This window comes from Lutzomyia longipalpis, chromosome 3 (assembly GCF_024334085.1).
Source record: "Lutzomyia longipalpis isolate SR_M1_2022 chromosome 3, ASM2433408v1".
NCBI lineage: Eukaryota > Metazoa > Arthropoda > Insecta > Diptera > Psychodidae > Lutzomyia > Lutzomyia longipalpis.
The window spans coordinates 15090574-15118336 of record NC_074709.1 but is presented as its reverse complement, the minus strand read 5'-3'; the positions used below and the strand labels follow the sequence as shown (position 1 = coordinate 15118336).

The 27763-nt window shown below is 34.8% G+C and overlaps 2 protein-coding genes across 3 annotated transcripts; one reads left to right on the top strand and one right to left on the bottom strand.

Moving 5' to 3' along the window:
* The first annotated feature begins 685 nt into the window (after positions 1 to 685).
* LOC129793308 (arf-GAP with dual PH domain-containing protein 1-like) lies at positions 686 to 27277 on the top strand. Of its 2 annotated transcripts, none has more exons than XM_055833163.1 (5): positions 686 to 1018; positions 9213 to 9438; positions 22714 to 23241; positions 23751 to 24001; positions 27024 to 27277. In XM_055833163.1, exons 1-5 carry the CDS (start codon positions 937 to 939, stop codon positions 27086 to 27088), a joined length of 1152 nt encoding a protein of 383 aa, XP_055689138.1. In that variant the 5' UTR covers positions 686 to 936; the 3' UTR covers positions 27089 to 27277. The 2 variants fall into 2 exon arrangements, with proteins under 2 accessions (XP_055689138.1, XP_055689139.1); XM_055833164.1 differs by lacking the exon at positions 27024 to 27277 and adding an exon at positions 24823 to 25019.
* LOC129793307 (uncharacterized) lies at positions 15343 to 18640 on the bottom strand. Its single transcript, XM_055833162.1, has 5 exons — positions 18533 to 18640; positions 18368 to 18471; positions 16231 to 17979; positions 15965 to 16161; positions 15343 to 15647 (listed from the first exon to the last, which is right to left on the bottom strand). Exons 1-5 carry the CDS (start codon positions 18581 to 18583, stop codon positions 15445 to 15447), a joined length of 2304 nt encoding a protein of 767 aa, XP_055689137.1. The 5' UTR covers positions 18584 to 18640; the 3' UTR covers positions 15343 to 15444.
* Positions 27278 to 27763: the final 486 nt, after the last annotated feature.

Here is a 27763-nt window from a genome sequence, read left to right as displayed (position 1 = left end):
TTGTCCGATTTTCAGAAATGAGGTATCCTTGAAAAGGTCTTAAAGGCCCTTACAACATATTAAAATTTCAGACCTCTAGCTATAATAGGGACTGAGATATAGCAAAAACAAAATTGAAAAAAATTCAAAATGGCGGATGCAGGGGTGGGGGGTCGAACTTGATATCATAGTTGGACGACTTCCAGTCGATAATTGAACTTTACCGTTGACCGCAAGTCTCTACTACCGTTCTCTTGTAATTGAGCTTTAAACTACGGACGGACGGACGGCCGGAAAAGTTTTTCGGCGCATACGTTTTTTTGGAATGTGGGGACCCTAATTCGTGCTCATACCAAGTTTGAGCTCGATCCGACGACCTTGAGTTTTAGAGTGGACACAGAAGCTGTGCTATTCTTTTCTTCGAAAGAATCACAGCTAAAAAATACGTGTCTGTGATGAATTGGGGTGACGGATTGTTCCTTAATGTTCCGGATCAAATGAGTCAAACCAACATTTTGGAGATTATGGTAAAATTCTGATTATTTTTTCAATTAAAATCCTATCATTAAGTGAGTGCAGCGAAGTGTATTAATGATTTAAAAAAAAAAGAAAATGTTATACTAAAAAAAAACTCGCATTATTTTATAATATGTAAAACAAATCGGTCCTTATGCGAATCAATGTTTCGCATAAAAATTTCTCACGTGAGTTTTGACTGTTCTTGTGTGGCGTGTGATGAAAAGTTAGAGTATGTTTTGAACCAGAGCCGAGAGAGGGTGGCTTGGAATTTAATTCGTAGCAAAATATTCATTCAAAGTGAGAGATCCCGTGGTGGTGGTGCAGTAAAGTGAGAACGTGTCACGGAGTGTAGTGATTCCGTGTGTGGGTGTGTGCAGTACTGAATTTTGAAGTTGTACAAGGCGGAGGACCCACATACTGGGGCACATCCCGTACGAGATGGCAGACCAGAATCTCCAGATGCTCCTGGAGCTGCTGAAGAAGAGTGGCAACAGTGAGTGCGCAGACTGTGGCAGCAAATGTGAGTGCCCTGCCCCGTTGGGGCTCCTTTTTATCTTTTCGGGGAAATACACGGGGGCGCGCAAAGGGCCAACCAACTACGAGTGAATTGCTGAAGCGTGAGGCGTAAAATACTCATGTGAGCGCGTGTGTGTGTTGTTTACGCCAACGTGAGTTTTGGTTGCTTACCTCAGTGGGGGGTATCTTGTACCGCACAAATTTTCACCCGGGGGCGGAACACCCTACCCTTGGGGCTACAACCCTAGTTGTGCAACTACTTATGGTGGGAGTAATGGAGCATGGCGGGTGGAGGAGGGTGGAGGATGAGCAAAAGAAAAACTTTCAGTAGGCGAAGTTAGGCTAAACCGTTTGTGATTCTTGTGCGGTACAACAATGATGCTGATAAAAAGATTAACCTGGTGATTTTTTTTTAATTACCTACCTATATAAATGCAACTTTATATTAATTTTAAATTTCTAAATTAAATACATTCACATACTTTTTAACCGTCTAGTCTAGTCGAAAATTGTCGTGTTTGACTAAATTGTAAAATTCTCAGGTTTAGTGGGTTTAGTGGTTAAAAAAGTAAAATACCTTATAACGGATTTACATGTAAAAAAATTATTTGTCCCTTATTAAGAAAAGCTGAAGGAGAAAAGTTTGTAAACTCCAAGTTGTCAACGAAAAATAGCAAACTAATCTAATATCAAGTTGTAGTGTAGTGTGGTTTTATTATTTTAACAATTTTAACCCCAACTCTTAAAGCAATAAATTACATTTTGTTTTGTTATCATTGATCACAATATCAGTGATCTCTTGAGGGAGCGTGTCAAGCAGGAGAGTATACACCAATACATGGTATAGAGCGTCGTATCGGTGTGCTACACAGTGTCCGTGAATTGAATTGATGACGACAATAACAGATACAGACGCCGCGAGACTCGTAGCGCCGTCTCACAGACATGCACCACTACACGAATGAAAAACGGCCATGACTGCGTATTTTAGGGGTGAATGTACTCACAGTTGGCGCGTTCTTTTGCTTCTGAGTGGATTTGGGGTGGGGGAGGGAGTGTGAACTGAAGAACGAGGGACCACGAAAGATCCCATTCCCTGGGCCCCGGCGTGTCGTCTTCTTTGCTTAGAACCATCAGGGGGCTTATATATACCTTCGAAAAATGGTGGCATAAGATTCTCCGTCACCTTCTTCACAATCCTTGAGTCGTTACGTTTTTTTGTTGTTCTTATTTCTTATAAGAAAAGGGCAACACGATTCCTTCTTGCGTACAACCCCACCCTTAGACGTGGGGAAAGGGTGAGACCCATTATTCCTCCCCAATGTATTAAGATAGGAGAAGTGTGAGAGATTCTTGGGTGAGGAGCAATGGGAGGAAAGAGTGGCATCCGCCCGCGTCGTTCGAGGTGCGTCCACACACACCCTCAAGTTCATTCCACCCAATCAATTCGATTTTACCAACTGTTAGACGCTCCCAATCTTTGCGGCGTGCAAAAACAACCATGCCGCTTTGCTTTGCCTGTGCGTTTCGCGCCAAAATGCTTTTAGGGAGGGTTCTGACTTTGCGGACTTTGCACAGTAAGCGAAGTAAAAGAGAATTTATATTTGGGTTTTTATAGTTCGCAGTAAAAGAACCAGATTAATAATTCAGCCTTCTCTGAATATTTTATTGCATATCGTAGAAAATACTTTGGCTTTGATATCTATAAAATAAAATAATGAATTTTTAGGGTTGTTGTTTTCTTTTTTATCTATAATTGGGGAACGAAACCTAGGCGGAGAGGGACTTGATTTGGATGAAATAATAGCTCTAGCTTATCGGCCTTTGAGTATTAGGCTTACTTTGGTATAAAGAAGTGTAATTCATTACTTATTTTCCTCCTTGGTATATTTTTTTCATTAAAGCCTAAAATAAACTGGAAATGTAAATAATTAAGAATAAAAATTCGTTGATTTGGTATTATAGAGAAATTTTATTTTAGAAAACCATTATCAATACTAGCTAAACCTAACAGGTTAGTTCCTCCGTAAATAATACAAAGTATTGTAAATGAGTAAACTCTTTTAGGATGCTAAGCATGACTGTTCCCATCGTGGAATTTATCTGTCTCATCTTCAGTCTCATCTACATGGCACTGCAGCTATGTATTTATGTTTTGTTATGAATGATGGTGAGTAATTCTTGCAAATATGTGCAGAAAGCAAAATTGAGAAAGGGGGAAAAAACAACAGAAAAGTCATGTGAATCATCCAACTTACAATAATACCAAAGATGTGATTCAGAGAAAAGTCCATTCGTGATAAATGATCAACCCCTTTTTCTGCAGCCGCAAGAAATGCCACTCTTTTTTTTTCTTTCTATTATTGCTGGCTGCAAAGTGAAAGAAATTACCCAACATAAATATGCCGATGGGTGGATTTAGACACGCTAAATACAATTCCATACATATGCTGTGCGCGTTACCCCCGAAATGCTGAATTGAAAATAATTCGAATTCCTTGCATTTGCGCAACATTATGCGCCAAAATATTTCAGATTCATCGCTTTGCCCATTTCACTGTCGCGCCTCTTGTACCCACCCTTCCCCCCCTCATCCTGGTACTTTGAGCGTCTCACTCTCCTCGTGGTGGCCCACCATCAACCCCCTTGATACTTCTTGTTCCAACCACCGCGCGCGGCACATCATTCATCCATCATTTCTCACCGCACCCGCCTCCACATCCTCCCGGAAGCCACAAATGGGGCGGCTGCGGACGTTGGCCCCGTCGTAGTATCGTAAAAAGTCCCTCCATCTCTTTTTCGCCCCACATGAAGCTACCAGATGAAGCAACTACCTTTTTTCCCATATCTCCCCACCGTGTAGCTCCGAATATCGACCCGTAGTGTGGTACTTTTCGAAAGAAACATGCTTCTTTCTCCAGCATTTACTTACACCCATTCAAGGTTACCAACTGCGCGGGAATTTTAATGCTTATTTATCCAATATTGACGTGCAAATTGCATACAATTTCCATTTACCATTGAATTTATTTCTAAAAAACCTTTTTTGAAAATCTTGTTTTGTGAAATTTTTTGCTGTTTTAGTTTAAAGGGAAATGTTCTATATCCTGAATTCCTCACACAATATAACTTTAATTTTTTAAAGTCCTAAAAACAAATATAGATATAGATTGTAAAAAAAAACATTTCTTTTTGTGTCCTGCCTAATAAATTGTTGAAATAATTTTTAAAAATATCAACCCACGAGTTTAAAGAAAAGATAATGTAAAAAATCGGTTTCAAGTTCATCATCAAAACAGTAGGTATCTATATCTTTTGGCCCTAAGCACTAGTTTGCTTAAGACATCTAATGGTGGACTCGAATCGACCCTCTTCTCTGTTCGCACATTATAAGCCCATGCTTTTAATATTATTTCGCTATATCGCGGGTTCTACATTATAATAGTTAAAGAGATAAAATTTTATATTGTTATACAGTCGACTACGCACAGTAGGACCGTCCTCAATAGGACAGCTCCGCGGTAGGACGGCCAAAAAGCGGGGAAATTTGTTTCGCAGTGGGACGATTGGTACCCTGCTTTCGCAATAGGACGAAGGGGAAGATGAAGTTTTCACCTCAGTACTAGAAATTCACCACTAGTTCTAGAAACTTCCCATTTCACTTCCACAACAAAAAAATGTTTTTTTTTTCACAAATTAAATCTTATTGAACTTATTTTTTTAATGTTTTCTTTAAAATTAATTTCTAATTAACCAACTTTATGACGAATTTTCTTCAAAAAATAAACAAACTATTTTCATGAACATTTGGTATTTCATATAAATGTTTATGATGGTTGGTATTCCACGAAGAATACTTGAAATACGATGAAGGACAGAATTACATCCTCAAATTAGGCACAAACTTTATTTAGGGACTTTTTTTTAATTCATCAAAGTTTTTCTAAAGGATAAATAATAGCCATTGCTACATCTCGCCGGTTAAACTGTAAGGAATAGAGACTACTCATTTGTTTTCTAGAAATTTCCCAAGATTCAAGAAAATCTGACATTAGAATTTCTCAAAGAAAGGAGTTTATTCAGGCTTGTATGAAGGATGATCCTCTATCGCAGAACAATTTTAACCCATTCCATCTTGTAGAGGATCAAAAAACATTGAAGAATCGCGAGAGAAACTCCCCAAAATCCACTGGGATCACATCGAAAAGTGCAAATAAAAATTGCAAAAAAATTCAAATATTGCGACGCCATTCGACGTTTTTTTCCCTATAAAAAATGTTTCAAAAGTTTTCTGTAGACTTGTCGCTCATTTTCTGTAGAGTTTTTTTCTAGTCAAAATAAATGTTTATTTTTTCGTTTCTGGAGTGATTTCTACATCTGAATCAGGTGATCCACTGCGAAATGAAGCTGAGGGAGGTTGATAGAACCAGCCCCTTGCAAATCAAAACAAATCTTTTTACATTTTTTTGGGCCTCTTTGGCAGTGAGAATTTAAGCAAATCTTACCGAGTTGAATCCCATCCAGCGCAATATACCTGATTCAGATGTAGAAATCAGTTTAGTAGTCAGTATCCGGAAACATTCGACGGAGTCATCAAGCAAATCATGACCAGCACGGAAGACATTTCTGACATTGCTCCTGAAAGTCTCCTTCTGAGATTGGAACACTGAGCAAGTCCACAAAATCTTCATCACCGTCTTCCCATTCATCTTTCCCAAGAGCAATGACTCCCTGGAGCTGACAAAAGTGATTCTCAACTTTCATTTTGCCTCTCAGAGATCTTTTCTGCAGAATACCCATGAGGTTTTGCTGGAGATATTGGGGCTTCCGGAAGCGAAAGATTTGCTCCGACGCATTGAAATTGAATCAATGGGCAGTGAACAGAGATTCTATGCCCTCCTCCTTGTTGCATCCGCTCTCGAGGAGGCTGCAATGTCAAGACATCCGGAAGTCTCATGAAATTATTCACAGCAATAAACTCGCAATTAGTTTGTTTTCTCAGTGCTTTGAGAATATCATTAGATGCACAGACTTCCAAGGAGCAGAAGATTTCACAGATTCAGATGTAGAAATCACTCCAGAAACGAAAATATAAACATTTATTTTGACTAGAAAAAAAAAACTCCACGGAAAATGAGCGACAAGTCTACAAAAAAGTTTTCAAACATTTTTTATAGGGAAAAAAATGTCAAATGGCGTCGCAATATTTGAATTTTTTTGCAATTTTTATTTGCACTTTTCGATGTGATCCCAGTGGATTTTGGGGAGGTTCTCTCGCGATTCTTCAATGTTTTTTGATCCTCTACAAGATGGAATGGGTTAAAATTGTTCTGCGATAGAGGATCATCTTTCATACAAGCCTGAATAAACTCCTTTATGCGAGGAAATTTTTATTAACGTTTTTTTACCAAGCAAAACATACCCTAAAAAACAAAAAAAAAATGTTAGATTTGTAAGACAAATTCCAATGGAAAGCCCCCAGAGAATATCTTTCATGCTTTTAATAAATTTTCCAGTCGGTAATTCCCTTAATTCCGAGTTATTTTTCCATAACTCTTTCCTTTTCTTCATTTATTTTTCTTTCCTTTTCACGGGATAAGACTTATTAAATGGACAATTACAATGTAAAAAAAAGGACGAAAAATTTTTTTCTTAAATTCTTGAAAAAAAGTCCATATTGCCACATTCTCCACTATACAAAGCAGAACTACAGAATTGGACTATTCTCAACAAACAGCTGACAAAAATTTCACCACTTCACCTCAATTCGCCGCAACTTCATTCTGTTTTCGTACTTTTTCATCAATTTTCTTCATCTTCATAAAAAATGAAGAAAAACTCAATTTTAATTAATTTAATTGCCCTCAAAACGTTGTTTAAGTGTTATTGTGATATGGTGAAGTGTATTTATGGAAGAGAAATAAATCAGGTTAGTCAATTTAGTGGAAAAAAAAGACGTGAAAGACGGACCGTCCTATTGCGAAACTAAAATTTCAGTTTTATTTTCCATTTTTCTCACTGATTTTCCTCGGGGTTGTATTTTCTTTACCATTTCATGAAGCTAAGAGGCCATCTAAAGATGCCCATACAAAAATTTTCCCCAAATATATTTCTCCGTGCTCACATTTCGCAATGGGACGGATTTGCTGGAACCGGGTTGGTCCTATTGTGCGTAGTCGACTGTACGAATTATTGAGATCTTTCTAACGATATACTTGTACATCATCACAATACTTGTTTCAAACTTTTCAAGAGACCAATGTCGTGAAAGATTAAAAAAAATCTTTTGGATAAGTTTTATGCGCAGCAAAGAATTTTTCATGCACAATTTAGAGTCGCAATAAATTTCACCTAAAAAATGCAACGTAAAATTCTGTTCAGTTCAACCTTATGCGTCTCCACGTGAAATGCAACGTAGCACATAGCAAAAAAAGATGGTCACATAAGGAACAAGCGCAATGGTTGACCTTTTTGGTGACTCTGCGTCAACAAGGTGTGTACACACTGAATCCTTAATTGAGAACTCCGATACATTTGCTTGTGCATTGATTTCTTGTTATGTTCCCCACTCAATTGTACACGCACGCGGATTTTTTTTTTACTTCGCTTCCTTTACCGCAATTTGCTTCCCATCATTGTTTATTTGTGCAATGTCGAAGGTACTCAATTTCGCGTCAACCAATACCCCATTATGCTAAACTACATAGGTATTGGCACACGAGGATATGCGACTCAACTGTATATAGTCAGAATACCAGGTTATCGGTCGTCTGTGACTAAACCTGGCTAGATGTGATTGTTTTGTAACAAAATAACGTGGGTTGTCTCGCGAATGCGAAGGTTTTCTCAGTCACACCACAGTGCCCATCGTCTGTACGATCAAAGAGAGAGAATTTCACTTGCCGATGCGATTTATATATATTTTCTCTTTTTTCTGTTTACATTCCTTAGACACACGATGTTTTTAGAAAATTGTTTGTTTGTCCAAGTTTTTCGTCATAGCGCTTCTTTCGTTACCTTTTGATATGGCCAAAGTTCTATTCGCGCGTTTTTTACTTCTTCCACTACACCACACCACGAAGGATCCTCCTCATGACACATTTCCCTAATTTAAATTGTCATAACAACAACCTCATGGCAATTAAAGCATGGTTGTATCACCCCGAAAAATCTCTTTAATAGCCACCATGGGTGATGTATAAGATATTGCAAGTATTCGGTGGTGTTTAGTGTAAAATTGTGTAATCGAGAATGAAAACACAAGGAAAAGTCTCTCTTGAGAACTGTCTGCTGTGAGTGGAGGGAGGGGGGGGCGACTACATAGAAGAAGAAGAGTATGTTGGAGACACGAAACAGCCGCCAAAAACACGAGTCTATTTCTAGTTACAAACTATAAATAGGGTGTCGAATGCGGGAACAACAAGACGCATTTTGAGACACACATCCGTCTGTGAATTCCAAAGAGACAACCCCACCAGAGTACAGTCGCCAACCAAATTTGGAAGTATTCAGGACGATTGTGGGGAATTTTTAGATAGAGTTCACTGCACAGGAAATTCCAGTTCACTTTTCACAAAATCCCCACATCTATTTTTGAATATAATACGTAAGTTGTATACCACTAAACACATCAAAGGAATTATGTCTCATTTTCCGCATATTGTAGGTATTACAAAAAAATCTAATCCAAAGATTTATTCAGCCAGAAATATTTGATTATTAATTAAGAAAATGTAAAACAGGAAAATCATAGAAGTTTCTCTTAGTTTTAGAGAGAGACTACATAACTGATATTTATTTGATTTTAAATCATTTTGTCCTTTTGTAATGGGATAAAAAATACAGTGGATAATTCAACTCATGTCCTAAAACATAGTACCTACATACAAAAATATTATATTCATATCTATTCAACTTCTACCTTAATTTTATCTTTTCATTGATTTAAAATTTTTGTCAAAGCTCTCAACTTTGCTTTCATTAGTCTACTTTACGTACCTAATTAAAATCATCTCAAAACTACAATCTATGTGTGTACCAAAGTTGACGAGATAATCTATATGTAATACAAGTGTTTGTTACTGGAAAATTGAACAGAGTGCAAATAATAATAATTTTTAACGAACCGGCGCATGGCAATTAGTATTAGAGTGAATTTAATGCTTTTTGGTTCTACATTTACTGTTTTTGCATTGCAGATGTTGAATGGGCATCGTATAACATTGGCATCTTCCTGTGCACTCGATGTGCGGGAGTTCATCGCGCTATGGGAGCTCACATATCCAAAGTGAAGCACTTGAAATTGGACAAATGGGAGGACAGTCAACTGGAACGGATGAAGGAGGTTGGCAATGTGAAGGCACGTCTCAAGTATGAACAACGGGTTCCGGCCTGCTATAGACGACCCACTGAAGATTCCCCACAGTAAGTCAAACAGTAGCTTCTCTATCCCAATGTTTACTATATGTATTTTTTCTGTCCCTCGCCGCGCCCCATAAACACCCCACAATGTGCGCCTCATGTGAGATATTGATCTGCAGACAAGTTGAGGAATTTCAACTGTAGAGCATAGCGTACACAAAAATACTGCAGTGATTTATGAGGTATATCACACTAAGCAGTTTTTGGGGAAAAGATGGGGCGTGGAATACGCGCGCATTTGCGGGGGATTTGGGACTGCAATGCAACCATTTGGAATCTAATCTAATCTCTGTTTTTGGGGAGAATCGTATTTTTCATGTGCTGAGCTTAGCGCGGAGATTTAAATTACCTGGGGTTTGGTGGGAGATATACTGATAATCCTATTAGATCACAATTCGAAATCCCCACAATTTTGAACTATAAATTAGACATATTGTCCCAAATTTCTCATCCATTTTGGGAACTAAAAGTGAAAAGAAGAGTGTGACGTGCATCGTAATGATTGTAATAAAATCATTCACTTCCTCCTGGTGTGATAATCATTAAATGTCACGGAAATTATTTCGTTTGACCTTTGTTCTGCATAAAAAATCCTTTTTCACCTAACAATTTGATGTTTTTATTACAAAAACCATTTTTTTATGCGAAATATTCTATTTTAATAAATGACCCACAGCAATTCTATTGATTTTTTTATATTCATTTTTTCAATTAAATCAGCAATTTTAGAGGCAATTTGAAACAAAAACTTTTATTCCTTTTTTGCATATATTCAGCTTCAATTGCCATCTAAATTGCCTTTTCTCCACCCACCCTAACGTTTTTATCACCTGAGGGTGAATTTCATTCTCAAGGCATTATTTTATTGAAACTACCTCGATGAACTATATACAATGTTGCAGGAGTGTGTCAATTTTTAATGGCTGACCTATTAAAAGGCTATGGAGCAGCACTACCTTTAATATCCTTTTAATAGTTGACGCTTCAACAATGTATTTGAATCAATTTTAATAAATGATTATTTTATTAAGGTTATTTGAATGGAAAATTTTGTCGATATTTCTATGCAAATTAATTCCTCCTCATGTTCTTTTTTTATACTTTTGATAAACGTATAAAAATGTTGAATAAAAAAAAAAACAGAAATGTTAAACATGAATAATAAAATATAATCATAAATTCATGAAAAGGTAAAATGAGGAAAACATAGAATTAGCCAACATTGTCAGTCATATTAATGTGATGAGAATTTTATTTTAGGGATTAATTTTATGGAAATCTTTAAAAAATGTAGTTAATTGTTATTTTTTTTAAAATTTCTTATTACATAATATATTTATCTACGTCAGATAAAATATTTATACTATGATTATCCTAGCCAATTATTTATTAAATTATTTTATACTGTATGTCTATCTATTAATTTTTCTCTTGTTAATCTCTGGTATAAATTAAAGTTCAAGACACATATTTTTTTGTCTAACAATTAAAAAGGAAAAATTTACAAAAAAAATCTAGAGTTTTAAGCTTTTCTTATTTTCTATATTTTAAGTTGAAAAAAAAAACACATAAGATCTGGAGTGTTTTGACTAAAACAATTTCTTTAAACTACATACTAGCTTTTTTTTTAAAATTTTTTTTTAACAAATTTAAATAAATAAATTGTGAAATTTTGCGATGTACTTGTATAAAGTAATTTTTTATTACAATTACAAACTAATTAATTTAAAATTTTGAATACATCCGGGTATAAAGTCTAGACACAACATTTTATATGCTACACACACACACACCGCTAAGAATAAAAAATAGTAGGGTAGGTACTATTTATTCATTTCTGCCAGAGTATGTACTACAAGTGAGTCTACTTTAATTTAAAACGATCATAAAAAAGAGATTCTTTCACATCATTCACAGCCACGAGCGTTAATTATTGTAGATTTTAATATTTCACAACACAATTGAAAATGTTTATGCTCGTGCAGCCAATACATAAATAGAGAAAACTATTGAAAATGCAATAATAGTTGGCAAAATGACGTCAATTGAACGTAATTGCTTCTGCGAATCATAAATCCTGTTTACGACAACTCTGCATTCCCAACCTATAAAACCGACATGTAGCATAATAGAGATGCACAACTGCATTTCGCAATTTCTTTCTTCCTCACATTTTCTCCTTCTTCGCCTTCATCGATCTCTAGGGTTTTCTCGAGAGGATATTATTGATGTTTTAAAAGTGCTTTAGTCATTCTAAACGTAAAAAAAATGAATGTTATATTCTTCAAGCTTGAAAAAAATAGTTTGCCGGGAAGTTGAAAAATATATTCTCATTTTCAAGAAATATAAAGGGAAATCATCTGAATTGATGGAACCCGTAATAATTAAAATAAAAAAAATATAAAGACTGAAAGATAATGAATATTACTACACTGTAAGTCAAAATTTTAGTAAACTGCTACTAAAGTCTTTAGTAATGGAAAATTTTGACTTACAGTGTAGTGTAAAAATCCTTCTCCTTTTAATTAAAAATATGAGCTTGATTCACGACGCGCAACAACTAGGGCTATATGCGTAATTAAAAATAAAATAAAATAAAAGTAAATAAAACAATTTACCCGGTAGGATATCTGCCTACATTTTAAAATAATTTACATTTTATTAGAAGAGTTTAAATTGATTTAGACTAAATAAAAGGACTACCTATGCTATTAATTATTTGGATTCATACACTATTCTCTTTGCATGTAAAAAGTTTTAATTATCAGTTTAAAAATATCCAATCTTTGCCAGCCGAGTAATTGTCAAATGAAAATTGAATTCCTTTATATTATCACTGACATTTCAAAATTTTCATAAAATTTAATTTGCTGTATAAAAAACAAACAAACAAGTTAACAATTCTCACAATTTAAAAAAAAACCAACCTTTTGATTTCACTTAAACATATTTTCATTCATTCAAAAAAATATTATGCCGAAAAAATGAGGAGCAACGCGATATAATTGACAAATGAGTCAATATGGTTGAAAATAAATCTTGTTTTTGGTTTCTTCCTTCCGGTGTTCTGACCCCAAAAAATATGTATGTAAAGCTGATGGTTTCCAATGTATTTATTGCCCCAGCATACAGGCGAAAATGACGAGCAAAAGAGACACTGATAAGGCGGAGACGTTATCACATTTTGAGTTCCGGTGAAGAAATTCCTTGCGTTTTAGCATCGAAAAGGGACTGAAAAAAAATAAATAAACAAAATTCATTTTCATGTCCCGCTAATAAAATTTATAGCGCAATTTATCTTACATGGTTGGAGGTATAGTTCAATTGCGATGACTCTCTGTTGCACTTGTTTCCTTACATTTTCTATACCTACGTTTTGCTTATTACTCCATCTTTTTCATACCTATCATATCAATTTCTCTCAACGCCTTTCCGCTGCTGTTTTATATACATATTTTTTTCTTTTTTATTCATTTCTCTTCTATACATAATAATTTATTCATGAATAAACGACTTGTTTTTTTTCTGCTATCTCCTCCATTAATTCCCACTCTCGATACCGGGGAACGACTTAGTGCTACAATGGGACACTCGTGGCATTTCCTATGTTTGTTCTCCCATAAAGTACCCCAAAAGGTGATAAACAATACAAATAAATTAGTTAGAGGATTAAAAAAAATATGATTTTTTGTTGAATTCAATTTAGCACGCGATTATTGGTGCAATTCAATCATGTCCTGCTTCAGAGAAGCAATACGGCTGACCTTTTCAATCTCACATCAAAATGCGCCTTAATGTTACGCATAAATAAATACATTGAATGTCGTGTGCCAGTCAAACTTCCATAAAATTAGAAGATGTGTGTTTATGCTAACAATATAAATATAATATAATATAGTTTATCTAAAACGATTTAGGATGTACTAGTGATACGTAAACAATTCTATTGACTTTCAACATGGGAGGTCAAATGCAGAATTATAGTCAGTTAGGTATACAAAATATGTTATGGTAACAAATACGCGTAAATAAATGAAATATAAAGTTTTAACATTGAGAAATAACGTAAAGCTACAACCACATGATTTATGATGTGACTAACTTCATTCTAAGGAATTTTCCGCAGCATGGCCTAAATTGGTGTAACCACCAATTTTTGAATTTCCTTTTTCTACATTTTCCTTAACACTTGGAGGACCCAACATTTGGCACAACGCGGAGGATCAAATTAAAAATAAGGACAGGTTGATAAAATATGTTCAATAATTAATTATTAATCAGTTTATTGAACAAGGATCGAAAGTTTCACTAATTCTTGATCTCCTTCAAGCATTCCTACACCGAATTACTAAAAATTTAATTGAGAAAATCGTCACTGAAAAAAACTCAATCATAACGCGTCCAGTTATAAGAGTTGGTGTCCCACAACGTGTAGAAGTTTGTTTATGCGTTGAAATACTATTTGTGAGCAATATTAGTAGGCAAAGTTTATTTTTTTTGTGAAAATCAGCAATTTGATGCATAAAAATGGTCATATCTCTAGTTCTATAACACCTACAGAAATTTCGTGATTAGTTTTGGAAAGGTCTTGAAATAAGCTATAATTTGACATATATCTCAATGATTTTCAAGGTCACCTCCAGAACACAAAGTGGCGGATTTTTGTTTCACAAAAAGAGTTTTTCGCAATTTTCGTCATGAAGGAATGGTTCTAGAGGTTTCTGATGTTCTAGAAAGTTGCAGATAATTGCAAAACCTTTAATTTGATACCAAATTGAGCAAAATCGGACAGACCGTTCAAGAGATATGACTCTTAGAACTTTTCAAATTCAAGAATTTTTCAAATAGTCATATCTTCTAAACGGCGACATAGATTTTCTTCATTTTCGGACTGGTGACAGATATTGAGTCAGGCTACAACATATCAAAATTTAAAGGAAATCTATAACAGATGTTCGGAGATATAGCCCCTTAAAGTTAGGCAATTTTTGTTTTTGATTTTAGCGCTTCTTGCGGCAATTTTTGGAACTTGAAATGTTCTAGATAGTTGTAGGGCTTCTTGAAACCTTTCATTTGATACCAAGATCGTCAAAATCGGTCAAGCCGTTCTCAAGTTATATCGAAAAAACACTTTTTGCTTTAGGTCGCCATATTTGCTAAACGGCTTGACCGATTTTCAATTATGAGTTATCGATGAAAACGTCTCACTGAGCACTACAACATACTAAAATTTCAGACCTCTAGCTATAAGGGAACTGATTGACGGTGTTTCAAAATGGCGAACGGCGGCCATTTTCAATTCTGAAAATGCAAAAAAATGAAATTTTACACCCACATTTCTATAGAAAACTTCAAACCCGAAGTCTCTATCTGTTACCGTTCTGGAGATATAAGGCAAAGTTTGGACCACCGGCCGGATCAAAAATTTTCCACCACCATTTTCGTAATGTGGGATGTCTAAAACGTGCTCATACCAAGTTTGAGCCCGATCTGAGGTGGTCGGTTTTTCCGACGATTACAATACTTGGTGTTGGCCACGAAGTGGAACACCAACTAATTGCGTCGAATCGATGCAAAATTGCCAATTCAAACGACTTTTTTAGCTGCATTTTTGCATAATTTATTATTGCGCCTAAATCGTCACAAACTTTAATTCTTCAAGTAACTTTAGTCACTTCCGGCAATAAATTTAATCCATATTAATGATTTTACTCAGGGAAAAATGGGAAAACAATGGTTAAAATGTATGGGATTTTGACTGGTAATGAGTACCAATTTGATCCTCCACGTTTGACCTCAATTATCTTCCAAAGAAAAGACTTTTCTCAAGATTTTCTTTCTTCTATGTGAAAGTAATTAAAATTCCCTACACATAGATGCTAAATTCATCGAGATAATTCCATCCAGTTTTATGTTTGAACTCATTGACTTCAAATTTATTTACAAATAATTTACATTAAATATTTACACTCCCGGAGCGAATTATTCTTCAAAAACAAATTAAATTATTTAAGGAATTTCCTTCATTTGCACAATTTCCATTATATGTGGTCTCGCTGCAAAAATGTCGCAGCAAATTTTGTTGATGTACTCAAGGAAATCTCGCAGGGAATTGGAATCGTTGTACTTGTCCAAGAAGTTGTGATCCACGGGGACCTGCCTGCGGAATTTTGTGTGCAAATAAATCCACAATTTGGACTTTGTTGCTGGATCTGCAATAAAAAATTTAAAAGAATTTTAAAAATGAAATTGGAAACACTAAAGATGACGAATATAGATAATTATAATTCCTAGGGTTGTATTCTCTAAAAAAGAAAAACTCTCGTGATAAACTCCCGAAGGCGTTTTCCGGGGAAAAGGTGAGGAAAACTTCACGTAAGCGTGATCATCTAATAAAAATAATGTATCCGTGATAAACTCCCGTAAGATTTTCCCGGTTTTCACATTTCTTATATAGCGCTAAAGCCTTCAGGAGTTTATCACGGGAATTTTTCACTTTTAGAGAATTCATGCCCTGTAGTTTCCTCACCTTTCAATGTGTACCAATCACAATCCCTGATCTTGATGCGTTTGAAGTAGAGTATTCCTCGGCTATCAACTGAATCCATGTCAATGAGCTGCTTCGGATCGAAGTAAATGTAAATTTCAAATGTTGTAATCTTCCTGTGTTTAAACAGCATAAGTCCTCGATAGAAAAATTTTTCAATGAACCAAATACTTGGCATGCTGATGGGGAAAAAAACAAAAATTCTCAAAAAATACTTTTTTAAAATAAGAAAATTCTTTCAAACTCACCTCTCAACCATGTTGCGAAGTAACCTAATGAAGGAGAGTGATCGTGGAAATTGACAACGACTTGGATATTTGAGGAATTTCTCAATTGTCGGCATGCACTTCTTCTCAAGCTCCTCCAGATCCTTTATGGCATTCTCCAGCTTCTTTTCTGCATCCTTTGTCTCTGATAGTTTGTCAAAGAGATCCCTTCCGAGGAAATTTTCCAAGAACTTCGGATCATTTGCCTGGATTTTGCGATTTCCCACATCATCCTTGAATGTGGACAGATTTCTTGGGAAACTCAGGATTTCGGGTAATGTTGAATTGTTGGCACTTGGGAGAGATTTTATTGTCCCAGGTAAGGTAACTTCTTGCTCCTCCGCTGAAATGACTGAAAGTGTTTCAGTGTATTTTGAGCTCTCAGATGCCCCCAGCAGTGATTTCTTTGATGTTCCCTGCTTGGGTACTACAATAGGAATTTGGCTTCTCTTCTCGGGTGTCTTTTGTGGGCTTATCGTGAAAGTTTCCCAGCGAATATTTCGTGAAACAGCTGCTGGATTTTTCTTCGCATCCAAAGCTTCCAAATCAAAATTTCCAGAACACAATTTGAATGCTTCAGCCTTCTCATCTAGAGGCGTATTGGTGGTGTCCATATTTGGCGTTCCTTTTGAAGCTTCCGCAGCAATTTCTTCGTCTTCCTCCAACGACAAAGGCTCAATCAGATCCATTCCAGTGTCATAATCCTTAGAGAAATAAATTATTCTCCTTCCAAAATGTATCCCCTTTCCACCTTCATCCAGAGTCATTTCCATTTTCTGCATCAGAAGGGATGTCTTTCCCGTCTCATTTACTTCCTGGGAAGTGAGGTCCGTATTTGCTTCCATTGACTTCGGAATATCCCTCTGAGATTTTCCATCCGAACTGCCAGTGATGTTCATTTCATTGTCATCCTCTGTGGTGAATATTGTTTTTCTCCCTTTCTTCGGATCCTTTCTCTGCTCAATGTGTGGTAGAGTCATATCCATGCTTAGCAGGGACTTTTTGCCTTTTGGCACATCGTTAGTATTCTTTGCACTTTCCGGGAGTACTGAAATATCCAATGCGGGATTGCAGGACTTCTTTTGAAAATTCATCATGAGATCCATTTGATCGTCTTCTGGTGGGAGATCTTGGTGCTTTCTGATCTTCTCAGTGGGAATTTCTTTGAAAGCTGCAAGTGTGAGATTCTTCATTTGATCCTCATTTGTGGGAAAGTCGAGAGTTTTTCCACAACCAACATTTTCGGGGGTTTTCATCAAGAAAGACAAATAATCTGAATTTTCTGGGAGGATTTTCTTAACGGCCCCAGTTCGAAAGATTACTTTATCCCCCGCCGATGGATCAATTTGAAAGTTCAGCATTGTTGAACTGGCTAATGGTTTCGATGCCATAATAATTGATGACCACATCGTCATTTCGGGGGTCACATTCTCCTTGTTGCTGTCTCCTGGGCGAAGTTTCGCTGCATCTAATGGTTCATCGTCAATGTCCCTATCCCTAATAATTGATGACGACATAGTCATTTCGGGGGTCACATTCTCCTTGTTGCTGTCTCCTGGGCGAAGTTTCGCTGCATTTAATGGTTCATCGTCAATGTCCCTATCCAAGATTTCGTAATTCCCCTTGGGGGCTGCTGCAGCAGCAATATCGGATACATTGACAGCTTTAGGGTCAGATTCTTCATAAGAACTCACCCAAAATGCTTGCTTGTCCGCTCCTTGCATAAATTCACTGGAAAAAAAATTATTTATCGTGTAGTAGGCGAGGCGTAAGCCCCTGAGGACAACCTATACCCCACAAAAAAATTCCCGGAGTAGGCTTTTCTTTTTTTCTTCTATCTAAGATCGTGCAAATTCCACAAAAAATCCGGGGAATTGCGCCACCAAATTTTTACTGAACGTACTTTGGGCCCCCATGAGCCACCCGGCAACTTTTGGCGCCCCAAAAATGAGTTTTACCCGCAAAAAAAATATTTTAAATCTTTTCATGTCAGTGGGTCGGTCGCATACCCCCTCTTGGCAATGGGAGGGCAAGGTTGGGTGGCTCAGTATGCCAAACAAAAATCTCTTAAAATCATTTGAGCAATTTAAAGGAAAGAATGTTCCAGAAATTTACTTACTTAACGGATGTCGTGCTACTAAAGCTAATTCTCCGGACGAGCTTCTTTGTCGTCGTATCCGTGCAATCCGAAGAGTCCGTATCATTTGGTGGTTTCTTTAAAATCTAATGCAAAATGGGCAAGTTTAGCAAAAATTTCACAGCAATTATACTCTGGGGGACTTACCGAAGACCTTGTGGCCACAATTTTCTTGGGATTTCCGGGATTTTCACTCATTTTTCACATTTAACACTCGTACCTGCGTCTGTTTCGCTCGAATTATCTCTTGTTTTTGAAATTTCACAGCGCCGTCTGAGTTTTTCATAGCACGTCGAATTCAAATAAACGGCCAATTTTCACGGTTTTCCTCGATCTCAAATATTTTAATATTTAATTCATTCCTGAGATCATCAATTTTCTGCTCCCAGCGCTTTTCCCAGTACACTAGCATAAGGGGCTTCGCGGATTTTCCCACGGAAAGTGCCCTAGGAAGGTAGTGGCTCACGTACATTTTCCGTTGCCTAAAGAAAGATAGTTTTCCGTATTTTATTAAAAATAAAAAAAAAAAGTAAAAATGATTCCTATGAGGCTATAATGTGTTGAAAAATAGTTCAAATATTAGAATAAAAATATTCTTCCTAAATTTATTAGCCAGAGGTCGTGATATTGAAATAAATTCTATTCTGTAAGGGGAGATTTCAGTGCAAGGTTGATTAAAATATAGTTTACTTCCACTTACTTTGGCCTTCTCTTTGGAAGAGAAAATTTTTATTAATCTCTTTTCTTATAGGATTCATTTCATTTTTTCTTTCTATATAGCTTTAAAAAACATCTGTGTCCAGGATAAACTTATACCTACTACTTTTTTCTATATTAAACATAGACAGAAAAGTACTTGCCGACATCAAAACAAGTGTTATTTTCAACAAATTACTTCATGAGGTTTTTTTTTGTTTTAATAATGAAACAACATTCCAAATTACTTTGTTTTTGTGATTAACAAACACTCGTATGATTACCATGAAAAGTCTTCCAATATCATGTGATGCAAATGAAGTGTGTATTACTTTTCTCATTACTCCAATGTACACGAATGTTTTTTTTTTTTGAAAAATAATATTTCTCAGTAGGAGAATTAAATATTGAATGGTTGCTTGATATTTTTCTCATTTTATTACGCTGTCTTGAGTGTGTGTCTGCGGTGTGAAGTTTATTTTGTATTTGTTAGCAATGAGAATGCCAGCCTATTTGGGAGGATGTGAGAGTGTGCCAAGCGACGAGACGACCACACCACCAAGTAGTGAGAGATGACATGAGAAATTATCTCGTGATTTGTGTCAAATTAATATTAAATTTTTTTTCTCGCCTCGACTTTCGTTAATGAATGGGCTCGTGGTATGGCTCGTCGATATTATGTGTTTGTTTGAGCCGTTTTGAGCTGGGAGTGGGAACCACGCGCTTCTTACACATTTTTAGCTCTTTTTTTTTTGCTTCACGTTGGTTGTGTTGTGACAAGACGATATAAATGAGCCATGGATACGCACAAATAGCATTTATATCTTTTTAGGTTTTTGTTGTTAAATAAAAAAGGAATTTTTGAAAAATAACTACCTGAATAAACAAGAACGAAAAATTGAAGAAGGAAAAATTAGTTTTTTTTAATAAATATTTCCTGCATTTGTGTCCCTTAATGGGTGTTTGTTCTCTCACACTTCCTCCACAAGAAAAGTATTCTTGCAACATTGCGTAAGATGTTTTGGTGGTTTGGTTGGGTGTATATATTTATCAGCAAAACCCAATCGCATTGCTCGCTCGTATGAGCATTTTGTATGCAATGGATGTACAAATGTGCCCGTGATATTATCTGAGAGAGAGAGAGAATAATCACGAGAAGAGATTTCAGTTTTGGCGGCACGTTTGTGTTCGATGGGTTAAATGGGTGGGCAAAAGGAGATCATTAATAATATTTTGTTTGTTTATTGCCTCAATGAATAAATAAATAAAAAAAAACTTTCTGGGTCAATGTAATCGTGCACGACGGTTTTAAAAAAATATATAGGAAAGTGAATTTATAGGATGTTGATGAACACATTTAGTGAATGTTAATGGATCAATAATTAGTACTATAGTAGCGCTACTGTGTGTGAGAATTGGATAAAAGTGGAAATTAATTATTTTTCGAAGGATTGCATCATGTGCGCGCCGTAAATTCAAGGGAAATGTTGTTCCAATGCCTACATACATATAGGATTTATCTATCTCTATTGCAAATAGAATTGCAATTTAAAGTGAATTATACACTAAATTGTAATTCATTTGACACACTACAGCTATAAATGCATTTTTTTTTGTTTAATTTTTAGCTTTTTGAAAACTAAAAATTTGCCTTAGAACACTAATTGTTTAAAACAAACGATTGAAAACTTTTTTTTTGCAATTTTATACCAACAACTTGAATTTTCTTTATATCTCTATTTTTGGGCTAATAAAAAAAATTATATTTCAGTTTGAGCGCCAGTTGTCAGGATTAAATATAGAATAGTCAAGACACAATAATAAGATTTATCAATATTTGATGTGAAACGTAATATATTGACAAGAATCATGTTAAGCATAATCTCTTGTGCTAATGAATAAGGTATCCATAACACAAATAAAATACTGAATTCGTTAAAGTAATTATTGCAATATTAGAGAGTATATGGTGTGTGTCTTAGAAAAACATAGATTTATCTAAAGACAAATCTTTTTTTCCTGATTAATATTCGTCTAGAAAAATGATTTGATTTTACATCTCATTTCTAAAGATTTTGAGAACAATCTACGTGTATTAGGGTAATATAGAATCGTTCCTTTTACAAAATCTCTAATCACATTTTATACGTATGTACGTACATAATTCAAATTCTAATATGTGCAGTGCAGTGCATATTGTTATGCTATCTGGGTGAATGTCTTTGGTAAAATAAAGAAAATTAGTTTTTAATTTTTGAGTATTTGTAGTAAGCCAAAAATGATTTAAAATTATAGAAAATAAATTACAAAGCCAAGAAAACATAGAAAAAAAAACTTAAAACATCCCTCGCATAAAGTGTCCCTAAATTCATGGCAATGCAGTGTACGCGTGGGTAATGGGACAGTGAAAGCAATAAATCAAATGATTGGTTGGTTATTAGTTGGTATACCACAATCGTGGCATACCAAGTATTGTAATCGTCGGAAAAACTGACCACCTCAGATCGGGCTCAAACTTGGTATAAGCACGTTTTAAATATCCCACATTACGAAAATGGTGGTGGAAAATTTTTGATCCGGCCGGCCGGCCGGCCGGCCGGTCGCCTAAACTTTGCCTTATAACTTTCGAACGGCAAGAGATAGAGACTTCGGGTTTGAAGTTTTCTATAGAAATATGGGTGTAAAATTTCATTTTTTCGTATTTTCAAAATCCAAGATGGCCGCCGTCCGCCATTTTGAACAACCGTCAACTAGTTCCCTTATAGCTAGAGATCTGAAATTTTAGTATGATGTAGAGCACAATGAGACGTTTTCATCAACAATTCACACTTGACAATCGGTCAAGCCGTTTAGCAAATATGGCGGCTTAAAGCAAAAAGTGTTTTTCCGATATAACTCGAGAACGGCTTGATCGATTTTGATCATCTTGGTATCAAATGAAAGATTTCAGGAAGCCCTACAACTGTCTAAAACATTTCAAGTTCCAAAAATGACCGCAAGAGGCGCTAAAATCAAAAACAAAAATTGCCTAACTTTAAGGGGCAATATCTCCGAATCCCCATTAGGCAAATCTTTTAAATTTTAATATGTTGTAGCCTGACTCAATATCTTTCACCAGTCCGAAAATGAAGAAAATCTATGTCGCCGTTTAGAAGATATAGCCATTTGAAAAATTCTTGAATTTGAAAAGTTCTAAGAGTCATATCTCTTGAACGGCTTGTTCGATTTTGCTCAACTTGGTATCAAATTAAAGGTTTTACAAAACTCTATAACTTTCTAGAACATCAGAAACCTCTAGAAAAATTCCTTGAGGACAAAAAATGAGAAAAACTGTTTTTGTGAAACAAAAAGCCGCCATTTTGTGTTCTGGAGTTGACCTTGAAAATAATTGAGATATTTATCAAATTATAGCTTGTTTTAAGACCTTTCCAAAACTAGTCAAGAAATTTCTGTATGTGCAATAGAACTTGAGATATAACCATTTTTGTCTTTCGAATTGATGAATTTCATATAAAAAATCACCTTTGCCTACTAATACTACTTAAAAATTAAATTACAACGCATAGACTGACCCATCCGCGTTGTGGTATACCAACTCTTATAACTGGACGCGTTATGATTGACTTTTGCAGAGTACTCATTGAGCAGTGGATTCGCGCCAAGTACGAACGCCTGGAGTTTTCGCTCAATGAACGACCCAGTTACACGTCTGGCCACATGGAGGGTTTTCTCATGAAGCGCGGCAAGGAGGATAGCCGCTACCAACCGCGAAAATTTGTTCTCTGCGAAACTGATGACACGCTCAAATATCACGTGAAAGAGAGCAAAGACCCAAAAGCCGTTTTGAGGATATCTGAACTCAATGTGGCATTTGCACCACCCAAAATTGGTCATATGAATTCCATGCAGTTGACGTACTTGAAGGATGGCTCCACGAGGCACATCTACGTCTACCACGATGATCCGGAAGTAATTAATAATTGGTATATGGCAATTCGGTGTGCGAAGTTGCATCGATTGCAAGTGGCATTTCCGTCGGCATCCGAGGCGGAACTCGTCCATCTGCTCACAAGAGATTTTGCCAGGGAGGGGTGGCTACTCAAAACTGGACCACGACCTTCAGATGGCTACAAGAGGCGCTGGTTTACGTTGGATAACAGGTTCGAATTTATCTTTTATTTTTCAAAGGATGAAAAATTTTTTTTGGGCGCGTACTTATAACAAATTTCGAAGAAAGAATTATACTATTAAAAAAAATTGACACTTCAATGAATTCACTCTGTGATATTTTTCACTTAAAAACCACCAAAAGCTCTTTATGGGAAATGATAAAATTTCTAAAACAGCCAAATTTTTTTTCGCACACAGAAGCTGGAAATGTCGCAGTGTTGGGCGGTAGTTTTGGGAGGGGGGACGAGGGGCGATTTGCGGTGCTTACAAAACGATCCCATATATGTGAGATCATTAAAACATGGTCGTTGGTAACAAGAAAAGTAATTTCCTCTCACGTGCCGCGGCCGTAAACAACAAGCGGGGTTTTTTTTTCGTGCCAAAAGATCGTTGGCTTTTGGCGGTGGTTTTGCTTCAAATATTAAAAAAAAAGTTTTGATACGACAATTTGATTTTTTCTTTATACGGGATTTGTGAAAGAAAGTTTCTTTTTTGGCAGGAAATTAATGTACCACGATGACCCATTGGATGCATACCCCAAAGGGGAGATCTTTCTTGGGCATCAAATGGATGGGTACAGTGTACGAATTGGGGCACCACAAGGGGCTAAAGATCAGGGCTTTAGCTTTACACTTTTCACACCAGAGAGAGTGTTCAATTTGTCAGCGAGCACAGAACAGGAACGTGATGAGTGGATGCATGAGATACAGAAAGTCCTAGAGAGGCCTCTTACCCCACAAGATAGCTCAAGTAAGTCATATTTTGCTTTATTTTTTGTGCTTTTTTTTCATATCTTTTGATGGTTTGCTTGACTAACAGGCAGTTTTTCCCTCTTTATGGAGAATTTTTATCTTCTAAATTTTCATTACTACAAAGTGTGTTAAGAAATTTAAAATAATAAATAAAATTTATTAGACAGGAGATTCAAGTTTAATTTTCAGTTTGAATTTTTAGTTCTTAATTTCAAAATTCCTATTCTTTTATTACTCTTTGAATTAAGTTTTAAGGACTGTGTGAGGAAAACTTCCAATTTTTGCGAATTTATAAATTCTTAGTCTCAATAAAAAAAATTAAAAGTTTTAATTTTTAATTTTAGAATCTGTAGTCAATAACAATTTTTAAAATTTTCATTTTCATTTCGAATTTTAAAGTTTAAGGGCTTCTAATTTCACATTAAAATTTCAATTTTCAAACCCAAAAAAATCAGGATATGAATTCAAGGTTCCAAAGACCAATATTTTTTTCTTAACTATTCTTAACTATAATGGTCTAAAAATCTCATATACAGTGCAGGTATACATCTAAGAACATTGGGATGTGGATCTACACTGTATAATGTGAATTCGTAAAATATTTCTTTTTAAATTCACTGAAAGATATTTTATTAACCTGAAATCTTTTTTTTTATTTTCTTTTCAAATAAAAACATAATTTTTTGAGAGTTCCCAGAAAAACATTGAATCTCTTGATCATAAAAAAAATATTGAAATACCATAAAGTCTCTTATTTAGAATGTAGAAAGAATTAAGAAAAAAGAAAAGTTATAATGCTGAAAATATATTCCTTCGTAGGCAAACGGAGGAGAGGCATTTATTTCATTCAGCGTCTCACAAAATTGCTCTATGGGAAGTGATTCCTTAATTCGCGTTTTTCTGTCCACACACACATACAAGAAATAAATGAGAGACCCACCATTAATAGAAATAATGCAAAAAAAAGACAGAAAAAATTATTGCAAAATGCGCCAAAAAATCACCTTTAAACATTTTTGGGTAAATAACTTTATTTGCTATTTTCTCAATCAAATATTTTTTATGTTCTGTTATCTGTTTGAAATTGTATTTTTATTTTATTACTTTTTATTCTTTTGGTGTTTGGTGGGTTCCTGAAGTATTTCTTTTTCCGCACAGAGGACAATTTTTCTTTCTTTTTTTTCTTAATGAATAAATTAATTACATATTACACATTTTTGTTGTTTTTCACCCCCCATTAAGTTATTTTGGCGTTAAAAATCACGTGAATGTCTGGTGAAGGAAAATCTTTTATTTTAAATTTAACTCTTTATTCTATTTCTAAAAGACATTTTGTATCTTTTGTATATGTACAAAAAAAGCGACAGCTCAATGGTGTGGAGATACATACATACATTTTTAATTTGTTTATCAACGAACAACAAGAGATCACGTGTTTTGAGGAGAAAAAGAAAACTTTCTATAGACAATTGCTTTTATTTTTCAATTGATAACGCACCGTGGAATTCCTTATCTACGCGACGTGTGAGAATTTTTTATTTGCCATGTTTTTTTTTTTGTAAAAAGAAAAAAAACGAGTATCATAGTGATGCAGCATAAACTAATAAAGCTCTCTCTCTCTATGTTTGTGCTGTAAGAAATTAATTGCAGAGAGAAAAATTGATGATGGCAATTTAAAGGCAAATTTGCATACTAAAATGATTTCCTATCAATAATAAAGTAGAGATTGGGGCAATTGAACTGTCATGATGTATTAAACAATATTTTTAATTATGAGAATGTATAAAAAAAATGTAAAGAGATAAACTCGGTAAAAGTTATCATCATGCTTGGTGATGATTCTTTATTAGTCATGTCGTACTTACATAAACTCCTCATTAGCTTGAAAAATCATCGAAATTAATTGGGCAAATAATTTTGAATGTTGTTATAATAAAAAGTTGTGTCAATTAAATTTGCCGTAATTCCGAGAGATTAATTCATTTTCTAATTATCTCCAAATTGGGGTAAAAAGTAACACCAAACAACAACAATTTAGAATAGAATTCTCTTTAAGGGAAGACACGAATTGATATAAGATTGATTAGCGCAATCGATTTTTTTTAATTCTATGGTAGTGAATTTCCAAACTTTTGCATTTTATAGCTTGGAGGCAGATCTTTCTAGAATTTTTTGTAAATCAAAAGTGGTTTAAACAATGTTGGACTTTACTGTACGCCATTTTTGGATGTATTTATGACCTTCATCAGGTCACATGTTGAAAAAATTAAAATAATAAATGTTTTTATCACTGTGCTATAGAAATCCAATTTTTTTCTACATATTATTAATTTGATAAATATAATCTTAATATTCACCAAAAATAATTATAGGAAATGTGTAGGAAAGTAGTTTGACCATTAAAAACTGAGTCTGAAAAAATAATACGAATGAGTCATTTAATTAGTTTTTATGGGTTTCTTTTTCGAAGCTGGTAATTCATTTGAGTCAATGTTTTGAATTTGTTTTAAATTACTTATCAGAGTGATATAAAAAATTAAAAAAATTAGTTACACAAAAATACGATAATGAGGAAAATAATAAAATATTATTTTAAAAGTAATCATAACAGTTCAATTGTCGTTCCTTGTAAAAAGGGCTCATATTTCTCACACATCCTGTCCGTTGCTGTTTTGAATTTTAATTTAATCACAAAATTACTCCAATAAGGTAATACCTAATGGAGGAAAAGCAGGAAGAAGCTTTTAAGTGAATTGTTTGCTGTCGAATAGTATTTCCACGTTGCTGTTGCATTTCTTATTATGTACAATTTTGCTAAAATGGTGAAGGTCTTTCGCTATCCGTTTTAGCGTCGTCTTCCTGAATTTAGTGACTCGTGCTTTCTTTCTTTTACTTATTTTTCTTCTCTTTTTGTTGTGCTTGTTGAAAGAGAAAAGTTGTGTGTTTATTGTGTGTGCAATGCACTTTTCCAGGCTCTCTTGGGAGATTAATCGTCCATTGTAATTTGATTGTCATTGCAGTTTCTGCCAGACTCATACGGAAACGAACAGGAACAAATTCAATAAACATCTTCACGGGACGATAATGAAGGATGGCACGACGTTGCCTGCCGTGAGAGGTTTTTATTTGAAAAAGAAACTTTTTTTATACTATTTTATGTACAAATTTATTAAATTAAGAAACTCCTCGCGTTCGAGGAATAAGAAGTTGGTTGTCATGCTATTCTTTTTTAATTTAAATTAATTGATCAATAAAAAAATTGTTTGTTAAGGACCTCCCTCACCCATATCTTAAGGATCCTCCTCTATCTCGCTTTCACTTCTTGGTAATCAAGAATAAATGGCAAACAGTTGTAAAACGGTTAAAAATTAATTGAAATAAAAAAAAATCTGAGTAAAATATTCATTAAAGATTGAAAAAATAAGAATATTTTATTAATATTAAAAAGCAGAATAAATCGTGAATTTTGTGAAGTTTTCGAAACATTTTAGAAATTATTTCCGGTTCTTTGTCAAATGATGCGAGTTTTTTTTGTACTACAAACATTAAAAGAAAATTACAGACTAAAAATTATTTATTAAATAATCTAAATATTTAAAAAAATAATTTCTGAATATCCCTAAAAAATGAATTATTTTGATAAAAAAAATTATGCTATGTAATTGTTCATCATCCTTTAATAATACGTACAAAATTATTCTCAATTATCTCAAATAAAAAAAAATAATTTAACCTCTACACAGCTGTTTGCTTATTTTTT

What these genes read in the sequence shown, in the direction of transcription:
- LOC129793307 (XM_055833162.1), bottom strand. Translation starts at nt 18,583, where the DNA reads ATGAGTGAAAATCCCGGAAATCCCAAGAAAATTGTGGCCACAAGGTCT. An exon ending in CTTCGCAACATGGTTGAGAG is followed by an intron (nt 16,162 to 16,230) that starts GTGAGTTTGAAA and finishes TTTCCCCATCAG; the next exon opens with CATGCCAAGTATTTGGTTCA. An exon ending in TGATTGGTACACATTGAAAG is followed by an intron (nt 15,648 to 15,964) that starts GTGAGGAAACTA and finishes TTTTTATTGCAG; the next exon opens with ATCCAGCAACAAAGTCCAAA.
- LOC129793308 (XM_055833163.1), top strand. Translation starts at nt 937, where the DNA reads ATGGCAGACCAGAATCTCCAGATGCTCCTGGAGCTGCTGAAGAAGAGT. An exon ending in CCCACTGAAGATTCCCCACA is followed by an intron (nt 9,439 to 22,713) that starts GTAAGTCAAACA and finishes TGACTTTTGCAG; the next exon opens with AGTACTCATTGAGCAGTGGA. An exon ending in TACCCCACAAGATAGCTCAA is followed by an intron (nt 24,002 to 27,023) that starts GTAAGTCATATT and finishes TTGTCATTGCAG; the next exon opens with TTTCTGCCAGACTCATACGG.